The sequence below is a fragment of the Palaemon carinicauda genome, chromosome 37 (genome assembly GCF_036898095.1).
Source record: "Palaemon carinicauda isolate YSFRI2023 chromosome 37, ASM3689809v2, whole genome shotgun sequence".
Classification (NCBI taxonomy): Eukaryota; Metazoa; Arthropoda; class Malacostraca; order Decapoda; family Palaemonidae; genus Palaemon; species Palaemon carinicauda.
Window position 1 is genome coordinate 69,207,978 of NC_090761.1, and position 27,066 is coordinate 69,235,043.

At 40.3% G+C, this 27,066-nt stretch overlaps 1 protein-coding gene across 2 annotated transcripts in view; it reads left to right on the plus strand.

The window, feature by feature from the left end:
- Positions 1-27,066, plus strand: part of LOC137629771 (dystrophin-like) — a 69,905-nt gene that overhangs the window by 30,888 nt on the left and 11,951 nt on the right. The window contains exons 1-11 of one of the 2 annotated variants that reach the window (XM_068361395.1): positions 371-527; positions 2,018-2,078; positions 10,058-10,194; positions 19,712-19,913; positions 20,732-20,860; positions 21,708-21,822; positions 23,295-23,406; positions 23,718-23,884; positions 25,179-25,306; positions 25,471-25,731; positions 26,634-26,739. In XM_068361395.1, coding sequence (XP_068217496.1) covers positions 509-527; positions 2,018-2,078; positions 10,058-10,194; positions 19,712-19,913; positions 20,732-20,860; positions 21,708-21,822; positions 23,295-23,406; positions 23,718-23,884; positions 25,179-25,306; positions 25,471-25,731; positions 26,634-26,739 — 1,437 coding nt within the window. In that variant the 5' untranslated portion in view covers positions 371-508. Of the gene's footprint in view, positions 1-370; positions 528-2,017; positions 2,079-10,057; positions 10,195-19,711; positions 19,914-20,731; positions 20,861-21,707; positions 21,823-23,294; positions 23,407-23,717; positions 23,885-25,178; positions 25,307-25,470; positions 25,732-26,633; positions 26,740-27,066 lie in introns of those variants that run through there. The other variant, XM_068361394.1, reaches the window with a different exon arrangement.

Consider the following 27,066-nt stretch of genomic DNA (forward strand, 5'->3'; position numbering starts at 1 on the left):
CTTTAAACCCTTTTATTTTGCCATTAAGCTTTAGTTAATTCAAGAAATTAACTGACCTAATTACTTAGGAAAATGCGATGTAATATAATTCTGGCAATATGACACTTTGTCAGTTTGTAGTTTTGTATTTGTTTACCAAAGCAACAAGTGAGTCATAGCCATGCCTTTGTCGCTACCAGAATGAACTTTTAATAAACGCATAACCTTGTTACCAAAATGACATTAATTATGAGAAAAATAATTGCAAATAATATACTATACTCAAGCTGAAGATATTTTTTAATATTCTTAATATTTAACAGTAAAATGCATGGACATACAATGTTCTTGGTAACACTGACACGCCAATTATTTTGTTTAAGCCAATTGTTGACATTTTCGTTTAGTTGGTATCACTGCAAAGTCGACTATTCAAACACCCGTGAAGTTTCACTCAATGAAATTCATCAGTATTTTCTTATAATGGAGGCATTTCTGCTATATTAACTTACGATAATAGGTTAACAAGATGGTGGAGACATTAGAAGGTAAGAATTAGACGAATTTCATAATGTGGTTTTGAGTAAAATGCCTTGTAATGAGGTACACCACCCTTTCCGTGTACTGTCTTTGCACTTTCCTCAGCTGATCAATGATATTTTACTACTTTATACTTTAATGGCTGTTTTTCTGACCCTGTAAAAAATCCTACTCTCTGCAGGGTTATTCATAATTAATTTTACCGTATATATTCCAGGGCATTCAGCATTTCAGACCGCATATTGCTCCGAGCAATTAACGAGCAATTTGCTCGTTAATTATCAAATCCTCATTATTATCTTGAAAGGCTTAATATCGGTAAAAGTTTTTTTAATTATAAAATATCACATCCGGAACTCTAGTACCTTAAGATCTAAAGTCTTCCGGATGTGTGATAGGAGATTATTGTATAGTCTCGGTGTCGCATATTTGAATAGCTTAAATGTAGGGGCTTGACTAATAGTTAAAACATTAGGGAAACTGAGATAAGTAACAGTTAGAATGTAAGGCCCATGAATTTTTGGCGGATAGATTACAATGGTAGGTGTGTAGGTCGTTGGGAAACCATTCCTACTGCTCGCATAGAAAACGAGAATCTTTCCTATCATCGTCGCCCATATTTTATAGTATCTACGGGAATATTGGTTAATAAACCAACGCTAATTTTTCACTGACTGGTCTGCGCTCCACCGTGGCTGGCTACGCTCGTAATTAAACGGGTGTGTGTATGATAGTGGCCACCTCTATGTGAGATGACGACTGACCAAGAATGCAGCAGTGTAAGGGGAGTTGCCGGGGGGCGTTGGGCGTCCCCGTTAGGTAGGTAGGTAAGGACAACGGCTTATATGTTAGGTTAGGTAGGGAAGTTTAACTTGGTTGGTGTCCATTTTCTATGCATGGAGGAGAAACTGGCCACTGATGTACAAAGGCTCCCAATTAAATACTACTTCATTGCTCTTCTGTTCTGGAAGGCGGTATGTGTTGCGCCACACACACATGAGTCTTGTGGGTGAGTATTTTGATGGGCAAAACACAGGTAACACTATTACTTTATGCCTTAGAGCAGAATGGGTTTAATTATAATTACGGACGGGAAAAGCTTTCCTACTTTAAAATAACTTGCTCCTACAGAAAAAACGCCTGTTTTCTTCGAAAATGACACTTATTTTCACCGTAAATAAATACTCGGTGAAATATACATATATCTACATCTGTCGAAAATGGAAGACTCCCAATGGGAACCCGTGGTTTTGGGCGGGGAAAATGGTATATAATGGTAAAACAAACCTTTTTTTCTCTATACATTATTTTCTTGGACTTTTGTTTCAAGGGACATTGCAAAGGCATATTGGGTTGATTCACGCCAGTGTTTGTTTAGATTGTTTTATTTCGTGTTCGTTTCTAATTTTGATAACTTTTTGTAAACTCATTTGCTGAAATTCGTGCTTATCAATATTGCTTCAACTATAATGCTAATTTTATTCTGCTTTCTTTCCAGGACGTGTCCTAGAAGATTGGACAAGAGCTCGCTTGTCATCGGGTGTTCCATATTATGTGAAGTAAGTGTTACTTTTCGTGTAATCCTATATTTGATATACTACTATATATATCAGTTTAGTGAGATCTGTGTTACCCTATGGACATGAGTCGTGGTATGGCAATGAAACAATGTCTAACAGATTTTGTATATTTGAGAACAAAGCCCACAGAAGAATATTGGGAGTTAAAGGGCAGGACACGATTAAAAACAAAACTATAAGAGAGATTACTCAAGTGCCATATGTGAATGAGATTCTGTACTTTATGCATTTTGGTAATCTCTGGAAAGGGAGTTTGGATGTATGCAACTGCAAAGTGTAAACACTAAATATTCCAGCTGATAGTAGGTTAACCAAAAATCTTATAGTAAACATTCTATCCGTTTTGCTACCCCCAATTATAGTCTTATTAGGAATTCAAGTTTATGGAAGGTGACCTCAAAATGTTAACCTATCCTGTGCAAATGCAAACCTAAGTCAATAAAACCTAGGAAATTAAAGTGAATACGAATAAAAGCTGTCCAGTATGAGCCTTATCTCTTGTGAATACTAACTGGTAGGGACTATATTATGTACTCTATTGTATATCAAGACATTGTTAATTTTCGTAACCATTCATGTTCAACATCTCACATCCCAAACTGCCCTGATGATTAACGATTTTTTACTCGAAAAGTGATTCGCTTTAGCATTTGCCTTTGTAAACATGAATCGCACTGGGGAAATCTGTGAAATACTTAGCTGTAAGTGCTTGAGGCAAATTCATTCCTTTTTATTTTTACGAGTCTCATACAAGCCTTAAGCGCTCTGTTTTTCTGTGGTGAATATCCGTTTACTCTGTCCAGACAAATTAGTGGTAGTACGACCCACAAATTAGTGGTAGTACGACCCACAAATTAGTGGTAGTACGACCCACAAATTAGTGGTAGTACGACCCACAAAAATTCAAGTAATGTCCCCATACTTTCCCATTAGAAAGACTGGTCTATTTAGATATGTCTCTTATTACAGGACCCAGAAACCACAAGGTTTTTATAGGCTTTGAAATTTTGCCCCATAAAAATAATTAGTTATTTTCCCACGTCTTGACGAGAACTGAGACTGAGAAAAATTAAGAATTGGTACCTCCTAGCATGCTACTTGCCATTAACTGCTAGTTTTAAATATTTAACTTAGCCGGTGAATATATAATAGCTGCAACTCTGTTGCTCGACAGACACATACATAAAAAACTCGCGAGCGATCGCTATGCAGGTTGCGGGTGTGCCGACCAGCGCCAACTGTCGGCCAGATACCACTCTCGGATGTAAACAAAACCTTCAATTTCTTCTCTGTCGACGTGTCGACAAGACGTACTTTTACTCGCTGTAGAACCTGGAGTTTTTCCCATCATATTTGGTGAAGTACTTTAATTTGGTTTGAGCTTTCGCAGTACAGGTGTTTTTTCTTCAAATAAATCCTTGAACTCTTTTTTGAATCGGATTAATTGTTGATGACTTAGATCGTTTTTTGGAATTTTCCCTTGACTAATTCAAAATGGCTGACCCTTCTCAAGTTCCCAAGTTTCGAAAGTGTAATGCTAGGGACTGTAAGAGGCGTCTTCCAAAGGCTTCTCTCGACCCTCACACTGTTTGTTCCAATTGTCGGGGTAAAACCTGTCAATTGGGAGATCGGTGTGAGGAATGCGTGGGCCTTTCGGAATTCGATTGGATCGAATTTGATAAATATACACGCAGACTAGAGAGAGATAGGGTAAGGAGAAGTTCTTCTAGGTCTGTAGATTTTTCCTCTCCACATGCCCCTGAACCTAATCCTTCCCCTGTAGTGGTTGTTCCTAACCCCCCTCCTAGCACTCAGGAACCGTCTATGCAAGACATGATGCGTGCTATTCATGCCTTGGGGGAGAGAGTTGAGGCTTTAGCAAGTGACCGGAATCAACTCATGGCGGACGTGAAGGAACTCAAGTGCCAAAGTGCCACGGCGGAAAGTGTCAAAGTGCCTAGTGTTACGCAAAGTGTTGTGAACAGTGTTGCGACCGAGGGTTCGTCTGTTCGTGCCTGTCGTCCACCTAGTCCGGGACCTCTTGCAAGCTCCCAAGCCCAGGGGACAAGCAATGTCGTACGACTTATGGGTTCGAGAGGCCTTGATCAGCGAACAGACGTTCCCTCTTTGGTATCAGGCGTATCTCGTCAAGATCGCCCCTACCATAAGACGAGAGAGCCCATTTTTACCTCGTCGTCCGAAGGTGTTTCACGTAAGAAACCTTGGACCAAGGTCTCTGGACCTTTAAAAACGTAAGTCGGTCCCTTCAGGACAAGTCCAATGTCCCGGATGTAGCCACTGGGACAGTTCGGAACCGTTGCCGTCATCTGATGACTGCTCGCCGCCTAAGAGAGGCAAAGTTATGCCGTCTCATTCGCTAACCCCGTCTGTTACCGCACCTGCTTCCGTAGACCCTAAATGGGTGTTACTGCAAGACATGCAGTCTAAGCTTGCGTCCTTGATGGAGGACTACAACGCTGAGAAGGTTTCCGTTGAACCTACCGGCCATCAGCCATCCAAGCGTTCTGTTGTGCGTCCTGTTGACGTGGATGTAGCTTTCTCGCGTCAACCAGTTGGGGTGGTACCTCCACCGATGCGACCCAGTGTGGATTTCCAGCCGCACGTTGACGTTAGGCAACGCACTGATGCGATTGGTGACGTTCAGGACGTTCATCAACCATCAGAGTTGACTTGTTTTGACGCGGTGCATCAACCTCCGCAACCCGGTATGGTGTTGACTGCACAACCCAGACGGTCTAAACAGTCTCGGGTGGACGCTGTGCGTCCTCGCGCACCTGTTGTTGTTGACAGTTCCCAGACTGTTCAGCAGTTCCAGGACGCTGCGTCCGGCTCCGTCACGTATGCACCAGTGCGACCGGACTCTGCGAGTCAAACGTTGCCTACACCTTTGCCGTTTTCTCATCAGTTATCGGATGAGGAACTGTCAGATGAGGACGTTGCTGAACCACAGCCTGAGGATCAGCCTTCAGAATTAGATGAGCCTAAAGCAGTTCAACCATCCTTGGACTTTAGAAAAGTCATGGTTGTTTTTAAAGAGTTGTTCCCTGATCACTTTATTTCTGTGGCTCCTCGTTCGCCGCCGTCCGAGTTTGTCTTAGGCGTTCCTGCTACCATGCCTGCCTTTACGAAACTCGTTCTCTCTCGCTCATCCAAGAGAGCTTTACGGCTGTTAGGCGATTGGTTAGAGACCAAGAGGAGTTTAGGGAAGACGGCATTTGCCTTCCCCCCATCTAAACTCTCGTCTAGATCGAGCGTCTGGTATGCCACAAGAGAAGTTCTCGGCTTGGGAGTTCCTGCCTCTGCCCAGGGCGACTTCTCAAGTCTTGTAGACTCTCCCTGCCGCCTTGCCATGAGACGCTCGAAGATTAGTTGGTCACCCTCGGACCTGGACCACCTTCTTAAAGGCATATTTAGGGCGTTTGAAGTCTTTAACTTCCTGGACTGGTGTTTGGGAGCCCTGAGTAGGAAAATCTCATCTGCCGATAGGGATGTTTCCTTACTCATTATGTCCTGCATGGACAAGGCCGTCCGCGATGGGTCCAACGAGCTTGCCGCTTCATTCACGTCCGGAGTCCTTAAGAAACGAGAGTCTCTGTGCTCTTTTCTGTCAGCAGGAGTGACGCCATGCCAAAGATCTGAGCTACTCTTTGCGCCCTTGTCTAAGTGCTTGTTTCCTGAAGTCTTGGTTAAGGAAATTGCCTTGCCTATAGTGCAGAAGGACACCCACGATTTAGTTGCGTCCTCGGCTCGCAAAGCTCCCCCTTTGCCTGCCTTGTCTGCTAGACCTAGGATAGACACTCCAGCGTCCAGGTTTATCCCGCCCTTTCGTGGCAGAGCCTCCAGCAGGGGAGGTGCTCGTGCCGAAGGGAAGAGAGGAAAGAGGAAAGGATCCAAGTCCTCCAAGGGCAGAGTCTGACTGCCCACAACTTCAGACAGCAGTAGGTGCCAGACTCAAGAACTTCTGGCAAGCCTGGGAGAAGAGAGGCGCAGATCAACAATCTGTGAGGTTGCTCAGAGAGGGGTACAAAATCCCTTTTGTACGCAGACCTCCTCTAGCGACGTCCCCCATCGATCTCTCTCCCAGGTACCGAGAGGAAGAAAAGAGACAAGCCCTGAAACTGGAAGTGTCTCTTTTGCTAGAGAAGGGAGCGGTGGTCAAAGTCTCGGACCTTCAATCACCGGGGTTTTACAACCGTCTCTTCCTAGTATCAAAGAAGACAGGAGGTTGGAGACCGGTGCTAGACGTCAGTGCTCTGAATGTCTTTGTCACAAAGACGAAGTTTACCATGGAGACCACAAAGTCAGTCCTAGCAGCGGTCAGAAAGGGAGACTGGATGGTCTCTCTAGACCTAAGGGACGCTTACTTCCACATCCCCATTCACTCAGACTCCCAACCTTTTCTGAGATTCGTCTTCGACGATGTGGTGTACCAGTTTCGGGCCCTGTGCTTTGGCCTAAGCACAGCTCCTCTCGTGTTTACGAGGCTTATGAGGAATGTGGCAAAATTCCTCCATTTATCGGACATCCGAGCCTCCCTTTATTTGGACGACTGGCTTCTCAGAGCCTCTTCCAGTCATCGCTGTCTGAAGGATCTCAATTGGACTCTAGATCTGACCAAGGAATTGGGACTCCTAGTCAACTTGGAAAAGTCACAGCTGGTCCCATCCCAAACTATTCTATATTTAGGGATGGAGATTCACAGTCAAGTTTTTCGGGCTTTTCCGTCGGCCCCCAGAATAGATCAAGCCCTGCTCGTCATCCAGAAGATGTTGAAGAAAGAACGCTGCTCAGTCAGGCTTTGGATGAGTCTGGTAGGAACGCTGTCATCCCTGGAGCAATTTGTCTCGCTAGGAAGGCTACACCTCCGACCTCTACAATTCCATCTGGCTTTTCACTGGAAAAAGGACAAGACGCTAGAGGCGGTCTCGATCCCGATTTCCGAAAAGATAAAGACTTGTCTGACTTGGTGGAAGGACAATATCAGCCTACGAGAGGGTCTTCCCCTGGCAGTTCAGAAACCCAACCACGTTCTCTTCTCGGACGCTTCGGACTTGGGCTGGGGCGCGACGCTGGACGGTCGGGAATGCTCAGGTCTGTGGAACTCGAGTCAGAGGAGCATGCATATCAACAGCAAGGAGCTTTTGGCGGTTCATCTGGCCTTGATAAGCTTCGAGAATCTCCTTCGAGGCAAGGTGGTGGAGGTCAACTCGGACAACACCACGGCCTTGGCGTACATTTCCAAACAGGGAGGTACCCACTCATTGACTCTGTACGAGATCGCAAGGGACCTGCTCATCTGGTCAAAAGATCGAGGCATCTCCCTAGTAACGAGGTTCATCCAGGGCGACTTGAACGTCCTAGCGGATTGTCTCAGTAGGAAAGGTCAAGTAATTCCAACCGAATGGACCCTCCACAAGGATGTGTGCAAGAGACTTTGGGCGGCTTGGGGTCAACCCACCATAGATCTCTTTGCAACCTCGCTGACCAAGAGGCTTCCAATCTATTGCTCTCCAGTCCCAGACCCAGCAGCAATACATATAGATGCCTTCCTCCTAGATTGGTCACACCTAGATCTTTACGCATTCCCACCATTCAAGATTGTCAACAAGGTACTGCAGAAATTCGCCTCTCACGAAGGGACAAGGTTGACGTTAGTTGCTCCCCTCTGGCCCGCGAGAGAATGGTTCACCGAGGTACTTCGATGGCTGGTAGACGTTCCCAGAAGTCTTCCTCTAAGAGTAGACCTTCTATTTCAGCCACACGTAAAGAAGGTACACCAAAGCCTCCACGCTCTTCGTCTGACTGCCTTCAGACTATCGAAAGACTCTCAAGAGCTAGAGGCTTTTCGAAGGAGGCAGCCAGTGCGATTGCTAGAGCGAGGAGAGCTTCTACCATTAGAGTTTACCAATCGAAGTGGGAAGTCTTCCGAGACTGGTGCAAGTCAGTTTCCGTATCCTCGTCCAGTACCTCTGTAGCCCAAATAGCTGATTTTCTCTTATACCTGAGAAAAGTTCGCTCCCTTTCAGCTCCTACGATCAAGGGCTACAGAAGCATGTTGGCCTCGGTCTTCCGGCATAGAGGCTTAGATCTTTCCAACAATAAAGATCTGCAAGACCTCCTTAAGTCTTTTGAGACCTCTAAGGAACGTCGTTTGGCTACACCTGGGTGGAATTTAGACGTGGTCCTAAGATTCCTCATGTCAGACAGGTTTGAGCCTTTACATTCAGCCTCCCTGAAAGATCTCACTCTTAAGACTCTTTTCCTGGTATGCTTGGCCTCGGCTAAAAGAGTCAGTGAGCTTCATGCCTTCAGCAAGAACATCGGGTTTTCGTCAGAAAAAGCTACTTGTTCTCTGCAGCTTGGTTTCCTAGCCAAGAATGAGCTACCTTCTCGTCCTTGGCCTAAATCTTTCGATATTCCTAGCTTTTCGGAGATCGTAGGCAATGAACTAGAAAGAGTATTATGCCCTGTTAGAGCTCTTAAGTTCTACTTAACTTGTACTAAACCTTTACGAGGCCAATCTGAAGCGTTATGGTGTTCGGTTAAGAAACCATCCTTGCCTATGTCAAAGAATGCTTTGTCATATTTTATCAGATTGTTAATACGAGAAGCTCATTCACACTTGAGTGAGGAAAACCGATCTTTGCTTAAGGTTAAGACGCACGAGGTTAGAGCTGTAGCAACTTCCGTGGCCTTTAAGCAAAATAGATCTCTGCAAAGTATCATGGACGCAACCTATTGGAGAAGCAAGTCAGTGTTCGCGTCATTTTACTTGAAAGATGTCCAGACTCTTTACGAGAACTGCTACACACTGGGACCATTCGTAGTAGCGAGTGCAGTAGTGGGTGAGGGCTCAACCACTACAATTCCCTAATTCCATATCCTTTTAATCTGTCTCTTGAAATGTTTTTTAATGTTGTTTTTATGGGTTGTCCGGAAGGCTAAGAAGCCTTTCGCATCCTGGTTGATTTGGCGGGTGGTCAAAGTCATTTCTTGAGAGCGCCCAGATTAGGGGTTTGATGAGGTCCTGTTGTATGGGTTGCAGCCCTTGATACTTCAGCTCCTGGGAGTCTGTCAGCATCCTAAGAGGATCGCTGGGCTCCGTAAGGAAGACGTACTTACAAGGCAGAGTAATCGTCTAAGTCGACTTCCTTACCAGGTACCTATTTATTTTGGTTTTGTTATATTGATAACTGTCAAAATGAAAAAACTCTTAGCTTATACGATGTAAACATATTTAACTCTGGTCTCTACCCACCTCCTTGGGTGTGAATCGGCTATTATATATTCACCGGCTAAGTTAAATATTTAAAAATGATATTTTAATTATAAAATAAATTTTTGAATATACTTACCCGGTGAATATATAAATTAAACGACCCTCCCTTCCTCCCCAATAGAGACGCAGTGGGATGAGAAGAAATTGAAGGTTTTGTTTACATCCGAGAGTGGTATCTGGCCGACAGTTGGCGCTGGTGGGCACACCCGCAACCTGCATAGCGATCGCTCGCGAGTTTTTTATGTATGTGTCTGTCGAGCAACAGAGTTGCAGCTATTATATATTCACCGGGTAAGTATATTCAAAAATTTATTTTATAATTAAAATATCATATTGCCTCATTGTTTTAATTGGGTTTTGTATCGTTTGAAAGGAAAGAAAATGTGAACTCTTTTTATTAATTTCTGGAGTAAACATCGATAAAAGGAGCTTCGGAAAATTAATCAATATACACATAAGGGGGTTTCTTAGAAATAAGTAGTTATTGAGTTATTTTCCAGTTAGAATATTCGTAAACTAAAAAATTAACAAATTGAGTTTTCTTTATACAACTTTAATTATTTTCTGCAATAAAAGAACTTTGCATATGGTTTTAGTGTAGTGGATACATCTTTCATGCTAATTAATGTTTCCCCTAACGTGTAGTGTGTTTCCTCAGCCACTCTCTTGGAGTTACGCAATGGGATCATCCAGAATATATTCGTATCATGGAGGAGGTTCTATCTGCCAACTCAGTTAAGTATGCTGCCTATCGCACCGCATGCAAGCTACGCCGACTTCAGACGAGATTGAAATGTAAGTGGGTTGTTTTTATTCTACAGGGTTACTTTTTTTTTTATTGTACCAATATATTTTGTACATTTTAATTTTAAACATAAGACTTACCCGGTAGTTATATATATAGCTTATGTCCCTGACGTCACGGCAGAAAATTCGAAGCTGGCGCCAATCGCCGATTGGATAGCTAGGTGTACCACCCCTGCGCCTTAGCGAGGTACCTATGAACCATTCCAGGAACCCTCATATATTCCCTGGCAAGATGTTGGATTTTTCACTCGCTATAACCTGTATATTACAGTTATCTTGGTGATGTACATTTTATTTTTAGCCTTTGCTGGTTGGATTTTATTTTTACTGAGTGTTAGTGCTTTAACTACATTTGTATCTTAACAGAGGTAGGAATGGGAGTTTTTTCCCCCTACTGTAAAACTTACGAACCTCCTCTTTAAACCTGATGGCGGAGATCGTTCCCCCATCTCTATGACGTCACAATCATGTGACATAAGCAACATAGTACTACGTAATATGTTGCATAATTCTTTTCTTTGCTTTTTCTTGTAAAGAATGAAAAGGAAATCTAACTTACAATAATTATTTAACTTTTGATATAAAAAGATTATATTAATTTTTAAGAATTTTTTTTGTTTTTAGTATTCGTTCTTTAAATCATCGATACAATTTTCAAAGATTAAATAGAACTAGCGCATTGTTAATTTTCGCTGCGTAGTTCTCATGAAAACACGATGCAGTCCCAACAATTCTTGATATCGTTGTTTATTTTCTTTCGATGTTGGGATTCTAGTATTATTCGTATATTCAAATATGTGTTCCGATTGTAAAGTCTAGCAATCCACTAGTTTTGGAAACCCTTAAGATTTAAGGGTCGTTTACACACACACACACACACTTATATATATACAGTGGACCCTCGCTACTTCGCGGTTCGACCATCGCGGATTCACCACTTCGCGGATTTTTTTCATAACCCATGTATATACATATATCGCGGATTTTCCAGAAATATCGAAAATACCGCGAAGTGACCGATGGTGCGAGATTGGAGAAAGTAAGGAAAATTGAATCGTGATTGATTTTCAATATAAATGAAACTTTGAGGAGCAACAAAGATATCATTTGTTAGAGAGATAGAGAGAGGTAAGGAATGGGAGGTAGTGAAAAGTAGCCCACACAGAGAGAGAGAGAGAGAGAGAGGGGGGGGTTTAAATGTAATAAACAAAAAAAATTGATAGGTTATAACACATTGGTGCTTATGTAATATCAACTGTATACTGTAGACGGTTTGAATAAGTTAAGAAATGGTATAAATGATACTTTGTTAGTGTATTCGTACACACTCAAGAGCGGCAGCTAGATGACAGCTGATCTAATCACAGCCAAAAGTAAAAAAAAAAAAAAGTCAACAATACTCGATTTTTAAAACAAACCCGAAATTTAAAAAACAAAAGTACAGTACACGCTTTCTTAATGTGCAATTAACTATTTAAAGAGTGGCAATTTTCTAGAATAAAATGATATTTCCCAAAAAATAGTGGTTTGCTGATGAAATCGGATGCCGTATTTTTAGCTATGATTGAAATGGATGTAGACTCGGCCTAATTATTTCGTTTCGTATTTAATTGACACTAAGAAAACTAATTTTAGCTTCTTCATCTAAATGTAAGTATTGTATAACACGAAGAGAGAGAGAGAGAGAGAGAGAGAGAGAGAGAGAGAGAGAGAGAGAGAGAGAGAGAATCAGCTGTTGTACTCAAATGGCGTGTTTTTGTTTCGTGAGAATTTCATCGCCACGACTTTAACAACAACATACTGTACTGAACTTTACAGTATTATACAGACTACTGTAATATGATAAAGTAAAATATTTGTAATCTATTTTATATGAAATGGGGCTATTTTTTTTTTGTTTAAAATTTACATTTACGTATGTAAAACAACTCTCTCTCTCTCTCTCTCTCTCTCTCTCTCTCTCTCTCTCTCTCTCTCTCTCTCTCTCTCTCTCTCTCTCTTAGATTGTTTTCCTGCTTTGCTACGTATGTATGATTTTATATAGATACGGTAAATAATATTTGTAATAACATATTTTATTAAAGCTTTTACTGTAATATCATTATTTATCACTTTCATCATGCGCGTTAAATTCCTTAGTTTGTTTACTGAGCGTACTTTATGACGCCGTCGTTTCAGGCGGCGTCATAAAGAAAAACATTTCATTTGGAAGTCCTAAGAAAAATTAAGTAAAACATTAGTAATAACCAAATCAACATACTGTACTGAATAATCAATATAATCGATGCAGAAACTAACCTATACACAGATGTGTAAATGCGTTTGTTTCTTCATTATAATCAGATAAACGTAAACAAAACATTGGTTGCCATTTTTTATCGTGCTTTTTGGCGTGTTTAGGAAACGCATGATATAAAGTCGCCCTTAATATTTGTGCCTGTTTTAGTTTAGGGTACGTTAGTACATGCATTAAGTGTTCTGTACATTAAAGGGTAGTTTGTTAACAGTACTACGTACAAGGGAAAGTTTTAAAAGTCTGAATGTACATGTTAAATAAATAGGTAAATATGCTGTCACTACTTCGCGGATTTTCACCTATCGCGGCCGGGTCTGGAACCTATCTACCGCGATAAACGAGGGTTCACTGTATATATATATATATATATACGTTATTGCGATATCTGTTAATTTTAATAATAACAAATCACTATTTTTGGGAACCTTTAAGAATTAAGGGTTGTTTACATATACACTATATATATATATATATATGTTATTCCTATATCTGTTCATTTGAATCATATAACATGTAACTTTCCCGGTAGTTATATATAACTACCGGGTGAGTATGTATAACATTTATCTTTACCGGTAGTTATATGTAACTACCGGGTAAGTGTGTTCAAACATTTATTTACAATGAAAATATCAGGGTAATATTTTATAAGAAATATTTTGTTACATTTTTATATAGCAAGAACTAGAAACGATTTTGCATTCTCATTCAAGCCCTTGGCTGTAGAGAAAGATCTATCACAACGGGCAGGACTAATTATGGTCTTTTGTGTAAAAGTTAAAAGTGCAAGTTTCAGTGCTAAATTAGTGCAGTGAATTTATTCAGCACAGTGGACGTTTTTTTCCTACCCTTAGACCTCTTCCAAGCTCCCCAACCCCTGGGAGAAGGAATGTCGATCGGCCAAAGGAAACGAGAGGTGTTAGCTCACGAGCAGACGTCCTCTCGAGCGTTCCTGTTGACGTTCCCAAGAATGCTCGCCCTTGCCATGGGAAAGCAAAGAGCGTTGGACGTTAAGCTACTAACATTGCTGTTAGAGTCTTGCATTGCATCATATTTGCTAATAATACCATTACTATAATGCTTACGAACCAACATAGACACGGTTTTTGTTCCAGAGCGCCAGTCGACCATGAGAACTCTCTGATGAACTGAACGCGCCGAGTGACGTAATGAAGATAATTTTACGCTCGGCGCTAAGTCTTTCGGGACGATCGGCGCCACGTCTTTCAGAACGCTCGGCGCCACGTCTTTCAGGACGATCGGCGCCTCGTCTTTCAGGACGCTCGGCTCTCATCTTTCAGAACGCTCGGCGCCACGTCTTTCAGGACGATCGGCGCCTCGTCTTTCAGGACGCTTGGCGCCTCGACTTTCAGGACGTTCGGCGCCACGTCTTACAAGATCTTTGTCAGTAGAAGACATTGGTGATCACTTTTTTCCTGTTGAATTTGAGATTCTCAGAAGAAGATCCTTATTCCTTTCGTCATTCAGTTGATTTAGAAACTCATGAAAGTTTTTATGATTAGTTCCCAAATTATTTTATGCCTGTTGCTACCACGTTCGCCACCCTCTGAATTTACACGTGGTCATCAATGAAGCTTTAAGGATGGTGGGAGACTGTTTAGAGTCTCAGAAGCACCAAGGAAAGACAGCTTTCTTTTTTCCTCTGAATAACCTGGCCTCTAGATCTTGTATCTGAGGTACTAGATTATTTTTATTATTATCTCTAGCCAAGCTACAACCCTAGTTGGAAAAGTAAGATGCTTTAAGCCCAAGGGCTCCAATAGAGAAAAAATAGCCCAGTGAGGAAAGGAAATAAGGAGATAAATAAATGAGAATAATTTAACAATAAATCATTCTTAAAACAGTAACAACGTCATAACAATGTCTAAAACAGATATGTCATATAGGGTGGAGGTCTAGCCACCACAGAGACTGTTACAGCCCCCTGGGTGGATTGCTGAGTCTCTCAAGGAATGCAGGTAAATGAGACATTTAAACCTATGAAGCCAGCTTCCTTATCAGGTATTCCAGGATAGCAAGGGTGGAGGTCTAACCACGTTAAGGTCGAGGACCTTGTGGCAGCCCCACAGAGAATTTTACAGCCCCCTGGGTGGATCGCTGAATCTCTTAAGGGATCCAGATAATGAGGCAGGATAACTTTGAGGTATGTGCTATTCCTTTAGGATGGATGCGAAATCATTTTCCTAGTGAAACCTCCTTTGTTAGTTACTCTGATAAGACCTTTCTGCAAAATAGACTTTGCTACATCAAATATCTCTCTTTTGGGAGAGGGAGGCTTTTATCCGGTCCTGGATGTAACTGCTTTCAATGCCTTCGTTCAGAAGTCAAAGTTCTCCATGGAGACATCGAATCATGAACTATTTAAAGTCTCATGTCAGCCTGGTCACAAGGCGAAGCAGAGTCTTACTGCTTTCGCCTTCAGGCAGTAGAGCCAGAACTTCTGGCAATCTTGGGAGAAGAGGGGAGCAGACCTTTGGTCAGTACATCTTCTGAAGGAGGATTACAATTTCCTTCCATAGGAAAACCTCCTTTAGTTTTAGCTCCAATAGATCTCTCTTACAGATCTAGAGAGGAGTTTAAGAGGCAGGCTTTGCATTTAAACTTTTGCTAAATGTAGCAGAATACTGCACTCAAGAGACATCAGAGCCTCCCTGTATCTGGACGATTGATTTATCAGAGCTTTTTCTTACGATCTTCATGAAGGATTTTCAGATAACTTTGAACCTTTCAGAAGAATTGCGTATTCCTGTCAACTAGACGAGTCTCTTCTGACACCAGGACGCTTAGCGCCACTCCTTCCAGGACGTTCGGCGCCACTCCTTCCAGGACGTTCGGCGCCACGTCTTACAGGACGCTCGGCGCCACATCTTACAGGACACTCGGCGCCACGTCTTTCAGGACGCTCGGCACCACGTCTTTCAGGACGTTCAGTGCCACGTCTTACAGGAAGCTCGGCGCCACGTCTTACAGGAAGCTCGCCGCCACGTCTTGCAGGACGCTCGCCGCCTCGTCTTTCAGCACGCTCGGCGCCACGTCTTTCAGCACGCTCGGCGCCACGTCTTTCAGCACGCTCGGCGCCACGTCTTTCAGCACGCTCGCCGCCACGTCTTTCAGGACGCTCGGCGCCACGTCTTCAGGAAGCTCGGCGCCACGTCTTACAGGATGCTCGGCGCCACGTCTTTCAGGACGCTCGACGTCGGAGATCCTGAAGGAGGCATGACATTGAACATGAGAACCTCGGACTTTGTGGTGACACTAGTCGAATCAAATGTCAAGATCAAGGACGCCTTAGTTCCGATCTCTTTGATCACGAAAGTTTTTTATCGAGCTTCTAGCCTTAGTACAACGCGGCGACATAGGTGGTGATCTGGGTTTCCTTGACGCCAGGAGTCAGGACCTTAAATACATGTATCCTGATAAACACAACGTCACTACTTCCGTTAGATCTTCTGACACCATCACAAAAATACTTTATTTAAGGATGGTGATTCAGAGTCAAGTTTTTTCTGGCTTTTACGTCTCCTCTTAGAACGGAGCAAGCCTTCTTGAAACTGCAATCTTTCTAAGATACAGAAGTGTTCTGCGAGGAAGTGGATGAGTGTGTTGGGAAACCTCTCCTCTTGGGGAGGGGGTTTTTTCCCTGGGAAGACTGATTCTTTCTTGGTGACCATTGTTATATCACTGTTCATCCTAGTTTTCCTGGACCAGGGTCGAATCCCGGCCAGTCAGAAGCTAGAAGCTATGATCCTTATGTGAGTTATCTTTATTCTCTCCATTTCAACCTCAATCATTTTGGGACAAGAAGAAGGTCTTGAGTAGATATGCATCTCTTTTAGGATGCTATAAGAAGTTGCCTTCAGTGGTGCTTCGATCCAGTCAAACTTCCGGAAGGTCACCCCTTTTGAACAGAGGATCTTAGACCTTGTGTTATGTCTCCTCACTTCGGATTCGGGGTGGGAGCAACACTAGACGGTTGGAAGCTTCGGGACTTTGGACAGAGAATCAGAAGAGCTTCCTCATCACCCAAAGGAACTATTGACAGTCCAGTTGGCTCTCAAAAAGCTTTGAAGGGTCAGTTTGGAACAAAGTAGTGCAGGTCTATGCCGATCACACCACAGAATTGGCTTTCATTGCCAAGCAAGACGGAGCCCACTCGAGGTTCCTTTACGGGACTGAGAGGAGTCTTCTCATCTGGGCTAAGGAGAAGAATGTATTCCTTCTAACAAGGTTCTTTAAAAAAGAGAAGAACTTATAGAAGAACAGTCTCAGCTGGAGAATGGACACTCCATCGAGAAATCTGCAAGAATCTGTGGCGACTTTGGTGTCGTTCTTCTATAGTCCTATTCGTGACTTAACAGACAAAGAGACTAGAAACTTACTGCTCTCCAGTGCTAGATCTCGAAGCAGTCCACATAGACGCTTTCCTATTAGTCTGATCCAATCTGGATATGAACGTTTTCCTCGTTCTTTTTCCTTACAAGGTGACACAAAAGTTTGTGTCACACGAAGGGACCAGGTGTCTTTAGTGGCCCTCAAGAGGATGGTTCACAGAGATACTGGAATGGATGGTGGACTCTCCTAGAAGTCTTCCATTAAGAGTAGTTTTACTCTAACAACCTCTTGGAAAGTTACCCTTCTAGTCTCCAAGCTTTTCTTCTGGCTACCTTCAGCCTTTTGAAACCTCACAGGATCTAGAGGTTTTCGAAAGAGGCAGCTAAGTCTTTTACAAGTGCAATAAGAACTTCTACCATCAGGATTTATCAATCCAAGTGGGAAGCTTTAGAGAATGGTGCAGAGTCAACTCTGTTTTTCTCTTCCCGTATCTCTACAACTCAGATTGCTGACTTCCTGTTTTACCTTCGAAGGAAGCTCATTTGTTCATCCTCTTCCATCAAGGGATACAGGTTTGTGTTAGCGACTGTTGTCAGACACAGTATCTTGGACCTTTCGATTGATAAAGTCCTACAGGAACTTCTCAACTTGTTTGAAACATCAAACAACCAGGATTCACTAGCTTGGATCCTGGACTCAATCCTGAAGTTCCCTATGAGTGACAAGCTTGAGCATTTGCTTTCATCTTCATTTTAAGGACCTCGTGATGAAAACTATTTTTTTTTTTTTTGTTAGTCTTGTGACATCTAAAAGAATCAGTTAATTCATACGTTTAGTAAAACGTTGGCTTTCGTGATAACGAAGCTATCTGCTCATTGCAGTTGGGCTTTCTCACCAGGAATGACCGCCTTTCTCAACCTTGACCTAAGGCTTTTGAGTTTCTGAATTTTTCGGATATGGTTGGCAAGGAGTTGGAGAGAGTCCTGTGTCCAGTAAGAACCCTGAAGTTCTACCCAGACAGTATGAAAGAGTTGCGAGGCAAGTCGAAAACTCTTTGGTGCTCGTTTAAGAAGCCCTCGTTATCAGATGTCAAGAATGTCCTTTCATTCTTCATCAGACTCTTATAAGAGAGGTTCATATACATTACAGTGAGACTGGCCTCAAGTTTTTAAGGTCAAGACGCATGAGGTTAGTACTATAACAACATGAATGACCTTCAAGCAGAATAGACTGTGGTGGAGTATTATGGACACAACCTTTTGGGGGAGTAAATCTGTTTTCACTTCACACTATTTTAATCGTGTCCAGACTCTTTATGAGGACTGCTACACTCTGGGACCATTCGTGATAGCGAGTGCAGTAGTGGGTGAAGGATCCACCACTACGTTCCCATAATCCCAATAACCTTTTCTTCTCTTGGAACTTTTATTTGTTTTTATGGTTGTTTGTGGAGACTGTGTCAGTCTTCCAAAATCATTGATTTTAGTCAGGTGGTCAATTTTGTTCCTTGAAGAGCGCCCGGAACTGGTTATTGGAGGAGGTTCTGTCATAATGAGGTATATACACCGGTTTGACAGTCCCTACGAGATCTTCAGCCCCCTGGGAGGATCGCTGGATCTCAAGGCTAGCAGACATAATGAGACAGAGAATCATTGAAGTCCGCTTCCTTATCAGGTACGAACCTTTAAGTTTGTTTTAATTAACTCTTAAGAAAAATTCCAGATATACTATCTGTCTCTAACCCTCCACCAAAGGTGTTAATCAGCTATATATATAACTACCGGGTAAGTCTTATGTTTAAAAATGGTATTTTCCTTATGAAATAAATTTTTGAACATACTTACCCGGTAGTTATATATAATTAGAGTCCCACCCTCCTCCCCTCGAAGAGACTAGAGGCATGGAATATATGAGGGTTCCTGGAATGGTTCCTAGGTACCTCGCTAGGGCGCAGGGGTGGTACACCTGGCTATCCAATCGGCGATTGGCGCGAGTTTCGAATTTTCTGCCGTGACGTCAGGGACGTAAGCTATATATATAACTACCGGGTAAGTATGTTAAAAATTTATTTTGTAAAGAAAATACCATATTTGCATATAAGAAGGGCCTTCACCCTTTTACCCTCAGGCTATTTGGAACTTTCCAACCCTTAACCCCCAGGGGTTATTTTTTTTTTTCAAGCACATTTTGCAGTATATTTTTTTTAAATTGCTCTAACAGCCTTAATTTTTGTCATAGAGAGGTCAGGTTGGTCTCATTCTCTTGAAAAATGCCTGACGTTTCTCAAAAAATTATCAAAAATATGTAAAAAAAAAAAATGTAAATAGCATTTTTTTGCAAGGAGGTACCGGTACGTCCATGGGGGTAAAGGGATGAGTTATATGAAACGTACCAGTACGTCCTTTGGGGGTAAAACGGTTAACATACAAACATCTGGAGATACAAACACAGATCCAACTGAAATCATGAATTTCAGATATTGTATTAAAAGTTCACAATGAAATTACTGTGGTAAAACAATATAATATAATTTAGTAAGCAAAATGACATTTGCAATATGAAATTGGACTATTTGTTGACCTTTACAGCTGAAAATCATAGGCTTGGGAGTTAAGGGAAGCCTATTATAGTCCAAAATTTAGCCAAAGGTATACTTATGACACAAGAAATTATTAAGGTTAGAATAAAACATTGTTCCATAACTGGAATGCAAACCTACGCTATTTATAGGGATGGGTAGTTAACCCGTATAAGTAGCTAAAGGTTTGCATCGTTAGGAAAAATACAAATTATCTCCGAATGACATGTTAGCCTGGTGAATGACATAAATAATGGATATGGATGCTTATTTTTCAGTGCATGATGTATCCCTTCAGTGCGTCGCCTCGGCATTTGACAATGCCGGTTTACGTGCCGGTGAAAATAGCGACCTGGTTAAAGTGAGCCAGATCGAAGAGGTTATTCACCGTATCATACGAGCCACTCACAAGCATCGCCAAGTTCGTGTGACGCTTGCCACGCATCTTACTTTGAACTTGTTACTGAATGTTTTTGATCAGTGAGTATTTGTTTTGAGTCCCTTTTTATCCTCTGGAATAAGAAATGATTTTATTACCATTGTATTATATTTTCAGAAATTTTAATTAGTTTACTGTAATTTCTTATACAATTCATAGTTTCATGAATTTGCTTATACTCTGATAGGTTATGTTTTGGGGATAAGAGAAGATTGCTAAATAACTAAATCAGCAATGTCTCAAGTGTAACAATGAATATTATTTTAATTCTATGTGGCTTTTTTTTAGCATTTGCCTCAATTATGATGAATACATCAACCAGGTTACTCCCCATTATTATTCAAATGTCTATATAAATGCTGAATTAAAAAGATTTCAAAGAAATTTGCTAATTAGTCTAACAGTTCCTCCTTTGCTTAAACCAGTTGCTGCTGGGAATAGCTGCCCAAAGGAGTAAGTTAAGGAATGTGTTTATTCTACTTTTAAAGAAAATTGGCAATGATGGGAAAGACTATTATTTAAATTACCTAAAATAAAATTTCAGTCCGGATTATGTTACTGTAAAGGAACCTTTTTTTCTTTTATAAATTAGTAACTGACTTATAGATACAGTAATATTTCAGGATACAAAATTAATTCGTTCTAGAGTGGCTTTCGTAATGATTTTTTTCGTATAAAGAGAGGCATTTTACATGTAACATGATTTTTAAATTTTTGGCGAATTTCGTTTCGTATCCTGAGTACTTTTTAGAATATGAGGCGAAAAAATCTTTGTATGTTGTTTTGTAAAATGAGTTTTCCGTATACAGAAACTTTCATATCTAGAGGTTTCATTGTACTATACAATTTTTCCCATTAGGAAAAGAACTGGAATGGTGCAAGTATTGGGATGCAAGGTTTTGATGGTTGTCCTTTGCGGTGGAAGACTACAGGAGAAGTATCGTTACCTCTTCACACAGGTTGCCGATCATAACAACTGTTGTACCAGGTATGATAAATTTTTCTCCTCCAAATTTCTTAGTCTTAGAGGCTTATGATTTAAATACACGACACCCACAAGGTGATCACGCGAGGGTTGTAACCTCTGCATTCCATGCTTTTATCTTTCTCTAGTATATTTGGAAGATTTTTATTAGAAAAGTGTAAAGAAGGACCTTTTCACCGGGCGTCACCGGCCTCTTCCCAGAAATAGATTTTTCCTTCGTCAAAATCCCTTTTTTAGTGTACATCAAAATTGTATTATTTAAAAATATATAATAAATTCCCTTCTGTTTAACTTTAATCCCACTCCTGCGTGAATAATTTTCACCTTGACCACAACCCCTTTTTTGGGATGTCTTACTAAACTTTGCTCAAAACAAAAATATATAACATTGTGTTCTGTACCAGTACATTTAACCATTTTAGATTCCCAGGTATTCATCATTAACAAGACTTTCTCTTTAAAATCTTATATAACCAAATACCCGTGTCATCTGATAACTTCACATCAAGATATTTTGGTTCGTTATCTTTCATTAAGATTTACTACTGATGATGTCAGCGGAATCTCTATTGGCAGAAGATACCAAACCGGTTGTAAAACCTTTGTGAATGGTATTTGTTTCAGATTATATTCTTCTCCAGTTTTATAGTGTGTTAATCACCATGAAATGAGTAGCTTTAAACAGAGTGGTATCTTCTATAAGATGTAAAGTTTTACCAGAATCCTACCCCTGGGTTTGTATAGTCAGGAAAAATAAAAAGTACTTTTAAAGTTTGTAATTGTAGAGCTAAGATTTTATATTCTCTTAACTTTTGAGAAACATCTAGTCATTTTTGTTTAATTTTTATAGGAGGAGATTAGCAGCATTGTTAAGGGACCTGGCCCGTGTTCCCGAATTGCTCTCCGAACAGCCTTCTTTTGGCGTGTCGTTTGTACCTGCTGCTGTTGAAAGTTGTTTCAAGGAGGTGAGTTTATGCCACTTAAATTTAGTGTATGTTATTTAAGAATTCTGTATATAAAGGAATTAACCCATAATTTGGTCATATGGCCAGGTTCATTGCCTAATTATCTTCATAATTTTGTACCCGTGCTCCCTTTATAAGTTCAACTATGATGGAATTAGAAGGGATTTTTCTTTCTTTTGCCTCAGCATTTTCTGTGTCATAGAATTTTGCCTAGTTGATTTTTCATCCCCCTTTATTTTTACTTTAGATTTTATGTGTGATCAGGTCATTATGAATAGTGATATGTTTCCATAAGAAGTATTTGATAGGATTGTAATGATTGAATTATTACTGTATTCATATTCTATAGGAAATTTTATAGCTGACATAAATGTGTGTTAGATTCTTACGATTTTTCTCTTGGGTTCTACAATAAACTGTTTCATACCTAGAATGAATACATTCTGCTATGTTAGGAATTACAAATTAAAATCTCGGTCATAAAGTATAATAAAATAAGTATGGAAAATTTTAACGATTTATTCTTACAATTGATAAAAGATACACAAAAATAATGTAGTAGACAACAATATCAGGATATAATGAGGACCAGGACTTATGGAGTGATAGTGGCTTAAATCCTTTAGTGAGTTCACCTTTATATGTTCTCGGAATAACACCACCATTTCCATCCTATACAGAAATAGGCTGTGAAATTGATACATACATACATATACCAAGGCACTTCCCCCAAGTTTTGGGGGTAGCCGACATCAAACAAATGAAACAAAAAAGGAGACCTCTCCTCTCTGTTCCTCCCAGCCTGACAAGGGACTCAACCGAGTTCGGCTGGTACTGCTAGGGTGCCACAGCCCACCCTCCCCCGTTATCCACCACAGATGAAACTTCATAATGCTGAATCCCCTACTGCTGCTACCGCCGCGGTCATCCAAGGCACCGGAGAAGGCAGTAGGGCCTACCGGAACTGCGTCACAATCGCTCGCCATTCATTCCTATTTCTAGCACATGTTCTTACCTCGCTCACATCTATCCTCCTATCACCCAGAGCTTTCTTCATTCCATCCATCCACCCAAACCTTGGCCTTCCTCTTGTACTTCTCCTATCAACTCTTACATTCACCACCTTTAGCAGACAGCCATTTTCCATTCTCTGAAATTAATAGAATTGGAAATTATTGATGATGAATTAATTGATCAAGCACAGCAATATTTTTATAGATTTTGCATAATCATGCACTGTGCAGTATTTGTGGATTATTTGGATATCTTTATAGGAACATTTTCCTTATAATATTCTATGGTTGAAAAAAGAAACAACTGGCGAAATCTAACCGAGTCCCTTTGCGTCAATAGGCGTAGGAGGAGATGATGATACATAGCAATAGGGTAGCATCAGTTGCAGTAAAGTTCATAAACTGAGTTGAATGATATAATAGCAATAATTGTAAATGGTGTTTTTCTCTATATTATAGGTTGGGGGAGAAGTTGGCATTACCGAGGAAATTCTTTTGGCTTGGCTTCTTCAAGAACCCCAGACTCTTGTCTGGTGGACTACTCTATATCGACTTACAGCAGCAGAGCTTGGTATGTACTGTTGTGTATGTTTCATGATGATTTTATTAAAAATTGATACCCTTATTCTAACTAGAGTATACAGTACTCATTATGGGTAAACTCTGTACTATGTACAGAAGGTTACAGATGGTGCCAATACTGCATAGGTGCTACAGATTGCACAAATGGAACATGAGCTATTAGATACCTAAAGTGCACTTAGGTTGGAAAAATATTAATGCATTTTTTAAATGTTAGCTGTACATATGATACTGTAACCACTCAATATAATGCATTGCTAATTGGCCATCATAATTTCTCAATTTAATTTGGTTTTTCAGTTTGCCACGACGTAAAATGTGGTGTTTGCAAACAGCGACCTATTATAGGTTTACGCTACCAGTGTTTACGATGCTTGGGATACAACCTGTGTCAGGATTGCTTTCTTCATGCAAGAACTTCTAGAAGGCACAAAATTTATCATCCCATTCAAGAATACTGTCATGAAGTAAGTACATTGTATTCTTATATACTATTCAGAATAGTTTTGTTAAAATGCTCGTTAGTAAAAGAAGGTCCCTAATTGGCTGGTTCTTGTCTCCATTTTACCTTCGATTTCATTATAAGAATATTTATTTATATTGTACATTAGTTAGTTATACAGTAAAGAAAATTTTCACCACATATATATTTGTTCCTACACAAGTACAGACAGTTCTTTAGTAGGGGTAAAGTTCTGGTGAAAGTTTGAAGAGGCCAGTGAAGAAGTATCGTGGTTTTAGCAACTGCCACCCAGTATCCACTGTTATTATTATTATTATTTGCTAAGCTACAACTCTAGTTAGAAAAGCAGGATGCTATAAGCCCAGGGGCTCCAACAGGGAAATTAGTCCAGTGAGGAAAGGAAACAAGGAAAAATAAATTATTTCAGGAACAGTTACATTAAAATAAACATTTCCAATGTAAACTATAAAAAGTTAAACAAAACACGAGGAAGACAAATAAGATAGAATAGTGTGCCTGAGTGTACCCTCAAGCAAGAGAACTCTCATCCAAGATAGTGGAAGACCATGGTACAGAGGCTATGGCACTACCTAAGACTAGAGAACAATGCTTTGATTTTGGAGTGTCCTTCTCCTAGAAGAGCTGCTTACCATAGCTAAAGAGCCTCTTCTACCCTTACCAAGAGGAAAGTGGCCACTGAATAACTACAGTGCAGTTGTTAACCTCTTGGATGAAGAATTGTTTGATAATCTCAAGTGTTGTCAGGTGTTGGCCTGGGTATGACATCACACAGAGCCCTCATTCCGATTCTGGCTGTCAAGCTGCACAGAAGTGTTTTCAACGCTCTCCGACTGATATGAACTTTTTCCCCAATATCTCATTTCAGTATGAGTGTGAATAAACTTGGTAAAGGATGAACTTGTCTTTTACTAAATAATAAAACTATAGCATCGCCACACTCCTTTTGAGGGGGAGTGTCTCAGTCAAGACAAGCCCAATCCTTATATTGGTCCATAACAGGTTTAGCTGTTTGTGTTAGTTTTAGTTTATTTAGTTTATATATTTTCATTATTAGTCATTTAGGATAACCTTTGATTATTGGTTGTTTTGAAAAGTATACAAACACCTGCTTATTTACAAAAAAACTTCTGGTTGTATTCTAGCAAAATGCAAATTAGTCTCCAAATTTGCATTGTACGGTATATTATTAAAGTGCAATGAACTTCCTATTAATGTGAGCTAGAAGATTAATACTTTTTCTTATTTATTGACATTTTAAAATCTAATGAAATCAACAGACGACTGGCAAGGAATGGCGCCGATCTTTGATGAAAATCCTGCGTCACAGACTTAGTAGTAATCGGTCGGATACTAACAAGCAGCGATATTTAGCTATTGCATCAAATCCTGAAACGAGCAATAATCTGTAAGTACTTGATGAATTTTTTTATGTATGTTCAATACCTTTTTATTCTGCTTGAACTTGAAAGAAAAAAATATTTGGGTTTGAGTTTTTCTTCTGCAGTAATGATGGTAACTTGAAAGAAATACTGTGTATCTCATACACTTACTTCATTTCTCCATGGATAGAACCAGCTTGTTGTGTGAGGGAGGGATTGAAACTTGGAGAGACGACAGCTGCGATGACTCCGACGGAGAGGAAGAACTTATGTCCAGGACCATAATGCATTCTAATGAGGACTTGCTATCCAACAATTCAAGCGATTCCAACAGTCAAGACAGTGGGAGAGGAAGTCGGGATATTGAGGACGGCCCGGAACCCACTATTTTACCTAATTCGCCTCGACACCAGATACACTCCGTCATCATGCATCTTCAAGATGGACACAGGTTCTGAATAGTTTATTTCTATGTATTAGTGTAATAATAACAGAGTTGCTATTTCATACTGTCTTGGTGCTTGAAAGGAATATTTTATCAAAAGTGAAAGGAGTAAGGTTGTGCATGAAAAATTGGGTAATTAGGGGGCAAGAGACCAAAATGAATTGACGAAAAGTTAAAGGCTGAATGCAATTCAGCTTGGGATTTAAAGGATGCTGGAAAGGATCTCTAGTACTGTGTCTTGTTCCAGCTAGGCATACTATGACTTCAATTTTTACATAACATGTATTTGTTCTAATAGTTGAATGTTTATTAAAATCTTCTTATAAAAGAAATGAAGGAAATTAAATAGATCACAATATTTTGACCAACACATATTGGCCGTTAATTTTATGTCAATCTAAAAATTGTGTGGTTGGTTTTGAAAAAGATTATCATGATTTAAACAAGAATGTGCCTTTGAAGTAATGAAATCCTGGTACTGTACTCTATTTTCCCTTATTCAACCATACAAAAAACTAACTTCTCCAGACATATATAACCAATACTGCCTTTGTGAACTTTTCTCTTTTCTTATCAAGATGAGGGCCAATGTGTATTGGTTCAAATATAGGGATGTTTGATTTCTTTTACTTCTTTTATTCAACATAGTTGAAAAAGATTTTGAGAAGTACCGGTACAGTATCTCTTACATTTTCATATAAGTACTCATTATGTGCTGTTAGAGATCTTATACTGATATCAACCCTAGACAAATTATTTTGTAACCATCATGAGTGACTTTATGTTTTCCCCATCTTAACTCTCCTTTACTATTGATTACTGTCAATTTAATGTTGATTACTGTCATTAGATAGTATTTAGAGTAGACCATTTGCTTGTATTAAGGTGTTTTATTTATTTATAAACAGACAACTTGAAGATGAAGGTAATGGCAGCGGAGTGAAGCCCAATACTGTTGAGCAGCACACACAGCAACTTCAGACCCAAATTAATCGACTCAAATCAATTCTTCAGGTAATGAAACTGCCCTTCACACTTATGAAATATCATTTTGTACTGATTAATTACTTTTTCTTTTTGTATATATGATTTTTTTAATTATGATACTAAAATATTTAGTCAAAAATTTACTATTTTAGTTTATGGTAATTTCTTTAAATTGAAATAGGTTGATACAACCAAATATATTGGGATTTTTTGGTATCAGAAGGGAGAAACTATTATAAGATTGGTTGATTGCACAGCCGCATACTGGCCAGGCCTTATCAACTTATCCCTATGATGGACTGAGGGGAGGTTGCAGGAGTCATTTTTCTTGCTCCTGTTTCGGACCAGGTAGAC